This window comes from Octopus bimaculoides, chromosome 15 (assembly GCF_001194135.2).
Source record: "Octopus bimaculoides isolate UCB-OBI-ISO-001 chromosome 15, ASM119413v2, whole genome shotgun sequence".
In the NCBI taxonomy this organism is placed as follows: Eukaryota; Metazoa; Mollusca; class Cephalopoda; order Octopoda; family Octopodidae; genus Octopus; species Octopus bimaculoides.
Genome location: NC_068995.1, coordinates 47648219 through 47656068, shown reverse-complemented (window position 1 = coordinate 47656068; position 7850 = coordinate 47648219). Strand labels below are relative to the sequence as shown.

The 7850-nt window shown below is 38.3% G+C and overlaps 1 protein-coding gene across 1 annotated transcript in view; it reads left to right on the top strand.

Moving 5' to 3' along the window:
• LOC106875080 (3'-5' RNA helicase YTHDC2) overlaps positions 1–7850 on the top strand; it is a 43603-nt gene that overhangs the window by 21499 nt on the left and 14254 nt on the right. Inside the window, exons 19-24 of the mRNA XM_052973419.1 lie at positions 524–700; positions 2385–2629; positions 2913–3049; positions 3852–3947; positions 4295–4391; positions 5356–5487. Of these exons, the coding sequence (XP_052829379.1) occupies positions 524–700; positions 2385–2629; positions 2913–3049; positions 3852–3947; positions 4295–4391; positions 5356–5487 (884 nt within the window). The remainder of the gene's footprint in view (positions 1–523; positions 701–2384; positions 2630–2912; positions 3050–3851; positions 3948–4294; positions 4392–5355; positions 5488–7850) is intronic.

The following is a 7850-nucleotide window of genomic DNA, read 5'->3' as shown; positions in this document are numbered from 1 at the left end:
GCAATGATAAATGTAAATAAACTAACACCATTTGAGTTCAAAAAACCAACGTCGCCTTCCTGGCACTTGTGCCAGTGGCACGTGAAAAGACATTCAAGCGAGTTCGTTGCCAGTACCGCTGGACTGGCTCCTGTGCAGGCGGCATGTAATATACACCATTTTGAGCGTGGCTGTTGCCAGTACCGCTTGACTGGCCTTCGTGCCGGTGGCATGTAAAAGCATCCACTACACTCTCGGAATGGTTGGCGTTAGGAAGGGCATCCAGCTGTAGAAACTCTGCCAAATCAGAGTGGAGCCTGGTACAGCCATCTGGCTCACCAGTCCTCAGTCAAACCTTCCAACCCATGCCAGCATGGAAAGCGGACGTTAAACGATGACGATGATGATGATGATTTAAATCCTTATCTCTATTCCTTTTATTAAAAAAAAAAATTCCATTAATCTCTTAAAATTTCTTAATACTGATTTCAGTTTTTTTTTTGTCTTCCTTTTCTGCTTTTTTCTAAAAAAAATTATTTTCTAGAGCCCAGCTTCTTGGACAATTGCGTGCTTCAGGGTTTGTGAGAGCACGAGGCGGAGGTGACATAAGAGACTTGAATATAAATTCCGAGAAATGGTGTGTTGTGAAAGCTGCCCTCTGTGCAGGTTTATATCCGAATGTACTTCGGATTGATCGTGTTACAGGACAGTTATTATCAGCGTAAGTAGTAGCAGCTGTTTGTGGTTGCACATTGTCTTATTCCACTTCGTTTTGTTTGTAGATCCAGACTTTATGTTTTATTATTTACATTATTTACATTTGACGGATATTCGTCCTCATCTTGTTTATTGTTAACACAACGTTTCGGCTGATATACCCTCCAGCCTTCGTCAGGTGTCTTGGGGAAATTTCGAACCTGGGTTCTCATTCCTATCGATGTTACTATTATTATTATTATTATTATATTATTATTATTAATCAGGTCGCTGCCGTGAATCGAACTCGGAACCTTGGGGTTAGTAGCCCGCGCTCTTAACCACTTATGTTTTATGTTAGATTTTATATTTTCTTTGAAGTGGTGTTGGAGGCAATCTAGCTTGGAGAGTGATATTTCCAAAACAGATTTTCTGAATTGGGGCTGGAGGCAGCCTTCCCTCTCTTTACATTCTGTGTTCAAATTCTGCCAAAGCTGACTTTCGGAGTTGATAGAATATAGTACCAGTCAAGTACTTGAGTCACTGTAATTGAAACTGCTGGCCTTGTGCCAAAATCTGAAGTCCTGGTTATTATTATTATTATTATTATTGTTATTATTATTGTTATTATTATTATTATTATTATTATTATCACTACATTCTGAGTTCAAATTCCACCGAGGTCAACTTTGCCTTTCGTCCTTTCGGTGTTGATTAAGTAAGTACCAGTTACACACTCGGGTCAATGTAATCGACTTAATCTCCTCCCTCAAGCTACCCTTGTGGCAAGAATTTGAAATTATTATTACTATCATTATTATTATTATTATTACGATAAGGTGGTGAGCTGGCAGAATTGCTAGCGTGCCTTGTGCCAATACTAGAAAGGATTATTATCATCATTATCATTATTATTATTATTATTATTATTATTATTATTATTATTATTATTATTATTAAAGCAGCAAGCTGGCAGAATCATTAACATACCTGACAAAATGTTTTGCAGCATTTCTTGTGGCTCCTACATTCTGAGTTCAAATTCCACCACGGTCTACTTTGCATTTCAACCTTTTAGGGTCAGTAATTTATTAAGTGCCAATTAAGCACTGGGGTTGATGCAATCAATTAACCCACCCCTCAGAATTTAAGGCCTTGTCCCCAAATCAGACAGAATTATTCTTATTGTAGTTGTTGTTATTATCAGGGCTGTGGAGTTGAAACGCAAAACTTCGACTCCGACTCCTACTATTGGCACCTCTGACTCCGACTCCTCTACTATTGGCACCTCTGACTCTGACTCCTCTCTCCTACTATTGGCACCTCTGACTCCGACTCCTCTACTATTGGCACCTCTGACTCTGACTCCTCTACTATTGGCACCTCTGACTCTGACTCCTCTACTATTGGCACCTCTGACTCCTCTACTATTGGCACCTCTGACTCCGACTCCGGCTCCTCTTTATGTAATTAAGTGGTTCTGGTCTACATATCTCATAAAGCATATGTATATGCTTGTACTTTGGGTAGGCCTATATGTTATAACTGGTTTATTAAATTAAAGAATTAAGATATTGTGTGTTGGAGTTGGTATACTTTTGCCGACTCTGACTCTAGCTACCCCTTAATTGTTTCCAATTCTGACTCCATGACTTCGACTCCACAGTCCTTGTTATTATCATTATTGTTGTTGTTGTTTTTTATTTCAGAAAAGAGATGAAAATACGGTTGCACAATTTGTCCGTGTTCAGTCCCAATCTGTCAGCGAGCCAGCGTAACACTGACCTCTCTTCGTTCCCTTCAGACTGGATTATCTACGAGGAGATGTCCCGTAACAGTAGTTTGGCCTTTGTACGCTGTTGTACAGTCATCTCACCCATCACCGTCGCCTTATTTGCAGGGCCTGCCAAGTTGTCCCCAGAGGTCATTAAAGAAGCAGAAAGTGGACAGATTGGTGAGGGTCATTAGTTTTTATTTGTTTTACGGTTGATCCATGGAGAGAGAGCGAGAGAGAAAGAGACTAACTTCTTCGTGCATATGTGCAACTCATCCAACCCATGCCAGCATGGACAATGGATGTTAAATGATGGTGATGTGCATGTGTGTGTGTTTTACTGCTATAGAACTTTATTTTTGTTCATGCTGCAAATATTAATCCATCAATGAATTAATAAATTAAAATTAATTTTTGGGACAATTTACTTCATTAATTAACTCTTCTTTTTTTTTCTATATAGATGATAGAAAATGCCATGATTTCACCAGGCCCCATGATCTTGATAATGTCAGTGACAGTGGAGAGGAGGAGAATGAGGAACTGAAGAAATCTTCGCTTCGTCTCGATGAATGGTTATCTTTCCAAGTTGATTCTGAGGTAGGATTTCTTCCCCCCCCCCTGCACAATTATGATGACTCCTTACGTTGTCCCATGTTCTGAGATTGACCTAAAACAGTCTAAACACACACATGTATACGCACCGTATTTATAAAGTCTATTATCAAGCGCGGCTGTCGGTTTGAGCTAGATAAGGGCAACATACTCACTGACAGGATTTGAACCACTGGACAACTCTACTAAATGTACTCTGAATACCTGTTGAATAGCATATTCTGCTGGTGCTATCTGGTGCTGTATAACCAAATGCACACAGAATTCCTGTTGAATAGCATATTCTGCTGGTGCTATCTGACTGCTGGGCAACTCTATTACCAAACACACAAAGCACCTGGTGAATAGCATATTCAACAAATGCTGACTTCTGGACAACTTTATTATCAAATGCACACAGAGTGTCTTCTCAATAGCATATTCTGCTTGTTCTGACTGCTAGACAGCTGTATAACCAAATGCACACAGAATTCCTGTTAAATAGCATATTCTGCTTGTGCTATCTGACTGCTGGACAGTTGTATTACCAAATACACTCAGAGTGCCTGTTAAATATCATATTCTAATAATGCTGACTATTTGACAAAGTGCCTGTTGAATAGCATATTCTGCTAGTGCTGACTGCTGGGCAATTATATTACCAAATGCAATCAGAATACCTGTTGGATAACATACCTTGTGAATGCTCTTTGACTTCTCAGTTAACACCTGCTGGGAAATCCTCATCATCATTATCGTTATCATCAATTTGTAACTTATCTTCTAATATTGTTGATTTTGCTTCTAGAGTTCTTCCTTAGTTCTTCAGTTGAGACAGAAGTGGTACAGTTTGTTTATCAGACGAATGCGAGCCCCGTCAAAACCTTGGACTCAAACCGATGAGGTAAATATTTCTATAGATGTTGTTGTTGTCTTATTACCACATATTCACACATTGGAACAAGGTGGTTATTTGGTAGTTTCCGTAAAGCAATGAACAATTTGCTATTTAGTTATGTATCTTCAGGTTTTGAATTCAAACACAGCAAGTGTCGAGTTTGATCTTCATTCTTTCAGGACCAATACTAGAGTCAAAATTTAATGAACTAACCATCTCGCCACTGTCTACCTAAGAATATTTCTCACCTTGTGCCTTTGTTGAAGCATTTTTTTTTTATGAAAAACATGTAAGGGTCTATGCTTTCTTTATTGTTTCCTTATGTTCTCTCTCTCTCTCTCTGCTTTGTCCAGGCTATTGTGCGAGCTATTGTCGAAGTGTTGGTAACAGAAGAGAGAGAACTTGGCTTGCAACAGCCTGCAGGTATTGGACAGAGACCCATTTCAATGGGTAAGTATTGCTTCGTCTAGAATATATCGAAAAGGACGGTACTCCAGTTATTGTCACAGTTCAATGACGGAAATAAGTACACAAAAAAAAAAGTACACTGATCAATGGAACAGCCTGCTTGGGAAATTAACATGAAAGTGGCCGAGCACTCCTCAGACATGCGTACCATTAATATAAGTTCTCAGGGAGATTCAGTGTGACACAGAATGCAACAAGGCTGGCCCTTTGAAATACAGGTCCTGGAAAATACTATATAGTTGTTATAATGATAATGATAGATCAGTATTTTTTTTTTTTTTTTTTTTTTTTTTTGTTATATCAAATTAAATCTAGATTAAAAACGGTGATTAATGTCTTTGATTATCAACCTCAGTTTTGAGAGCAAATTTGTTAAAAGTATTTATGTTTATACCGTCTTCAAATATCATCAAATGATTTACCCCTGGATGTATACTTATTACCAGATTGGATTTGATCTCGGTTTAGAAATGAACTTCCTTCATTTGAACCCAGTCTGTTATTATGTATGAAGATGAGCTGAGTTCAAATCAGACCATGCTACAGATGTAAATGCTAAAGAAACCCTTTCTGTTTTTTTTTTTTATTTTTCATCTCTAAAAAAAATGAAGTTCATCATCATCATCATCATCATCATCATCATCGTTGTTTAACGTCCGCTTTCTATGCTAGTATGGGTTGAACGATTTGACTGAGGACTGGTGGACCAGGAGGCGACACCAGGCACCAATCTGATTTGGCAGAGTTTCTACAGCTGGATGCCCTTCCTAACGCCAACCACTCTGAGAGTGTAGTGGGTGCTTTTACGTGCCACCGGCACGAGGTTAATTAATAATTTGAATAATTGTAGTCTTAATTAACGATTGCTCTCAGACATTTAAACATTTCAAGCCTATAATGTTTTGTAATAATTCCTTGAAATATTCTCTTTATTTGCATTCTTCAGCTGCAGAATCAATTCTCTCTAGTGTTGGTAACCAAAGTTGTATTGATTCTGAAGACCAGAATGAAGACCGATCGCGGATGGCAAAGCGAAGTTCAGCAATAAGTACCTCTTCCAAAAAGAAAGATTCCACAAGTAATTGCAATTGTTCTAATTGTTGTTGCAGTTGTTGTTGCTGCTGCTGTTGTTGTTGTTGGTTTTGTTGCTGTTATTTCATTATGTCTTTTTTCGGTTCTTGTTTACATTTTGGAATTAATTCCAATTAGTGATCTTCAAACTTCAGACTCACAACCCACATTCCATTTTGGACTAACATATCTAAAATTCCTTAAAGCCTTCTAATACATGATAATCTCTGCTGTTACTTCCCTGTGTGTGTGAGAGAGAGAGAGAGAAATCCCAGTTAAATAATTCTGTTTCTGTGAAACCCTCATCATGTAATTGCCTGGCCCTAACACCTGTTCCCTCTCCCTGTGCAAATGTGTATATATTGCAGAAACAAACAAGCTGCAGGTGTGGCTTTGTGGTAAGAAGCCTGCTTCCCAACCTCAGGGTTCTTGGTTCAGTCCCACTGCATGGCACCTAGAGCAAGTGTCTTCAACTATAGCCTCAGGTTGGCCAAAGCTTTGTGAGTGGAATTAGAAGACAGAGACTGAAAGAAGCCCATTATCTATGCATGTGTGTGTAAGAGAGAGAGAGAGAGAGAGAGAGAGAGAGATCCTGGTTAAATAGCACTGTTTCTGTGAAACCCGCATTATATAATCGACTTGCCCTAACCACTGTTATCCCTCCGTCTGTAAATGTGTATGTATTGCAGAAACAAATTCAGGTGCAGGTGTGGCTGTGTGATAAGAAACTTGCTTCCCAACCAGAAGGTTCCAGGTTCAGTCTCACTGCATGGCACCATGGGCAAGTGTCTTCTATTAAAGCCTCAGGCCGACCAAAGACTTGTGAGTGAATTTGGTAGATGGAAACTGAAAGAAGCCCTTCGTATATATGTGTGTTTGTCTGTCTGTGCCCCACCCCACACCCCTACTGTTTGTGAACCAAAGTTGGTGTGTTTACGTCCCAGTAACGTAATGGTTCAGCAAAAGGGACTTGACAGAATAAATACTACGCTTAATTGTGATGCCTCTAGCATGTTCCACTTGAATCTATAATTGTTTGGCTGATCCCATTTGTTAAACTACTACACTAAAAACTTAGCATTTATATTCTCTAATCCTGTAAGGTAATTAAGGGAAATTAAGCTCTTTAAAACTAATTTTAATATCATACTTGTGATGTCCTTTACTCATTTCACTTAACTATAGTATGTTATAATTTTTTTTTTTTTTCATTGATCCAGGAATTGAACTCTTATCCTCTAGCTAAGCTGCTACATTTGTCACTTAATCATTGCTTATATCCACTAGCCCATTATCCTCCATGATAATTGGTGCATGAAAATTAAGAGCTTTAAATCTAATTATCTTATTTTGTCAAAGAAGCATTAAAAAAAATTTATAAGATTTGCTTATTTCTTCATATATGAGAATTATATATTTCATCAATGTCACCTGTTTGGTAAAGTAATTAGTTTGTTAATTGCAAGAAGCATTAAATGATAAAATATATCAAGTAGAAATAATTATAAGAAGATCTGAAGAAGGAATTGTATTCCGGAATATCATCAGACTATAGATAACTAAATTACAACAAGTATATAGTCCATTTTTTATATTATAGTGCATTGTTGTACCATTCAAAACATTTTATTCTTTACAAACAATACACAATGCTTCAAGCGAATTACAATACTCTCTTATATATATTTATATATCTGTGTGTATCATTCTTTCATCTTCACTCGTAGTATATATAAATATATGCCAGTGGCATGTAAAAAAAGCATCTGGCACGCTCTGTAAAATGGTTGGTGTTAGAAAGAGCATCCAGCCATAGAAACTATCCCAAAATAGACCATTGGAGTCTAGATTGCTCCCTGGCTGGCCAACTCATGTCAAACTATTCCATCCTTGCCAATATGGAAAACGGGCATTAAACAATGATGATGATGATGATATATCAGTTAATTGCAGGAGTCAGATGGAACTTTTTGAAACAAATTTTCTATAGCTGGATGCTCTTCCTGTCACCAACCCTCTCCTGTTTCCCAAAAAGTTATTTCATTCAACATCCTTCAACAACCCTATTCAGGGACGGGCTACTCGACCTGCAAGGTCATGCGCTATTTTTCTTGATATGAGATCACCATTTCATGCACATAGGGTTGTTAGGCATGTGCCTGGTGTGCCCTTATCAGATGGGTAGTCATGCCATTTCGGCGAGCTGGCTGAAATGTTAACGTGCCGGGCGAAATGCTTAGTGATATTTCACCTGTTGTTACGTTCTGAGTTCAAATTCCGCCAGGGTCGACTTTGCCTTTCATCCTTTCGGGGTCGATAAATTAAGTACCATTTATGCACTGGGAGTCGATGTAATTGACTTAATCTCTT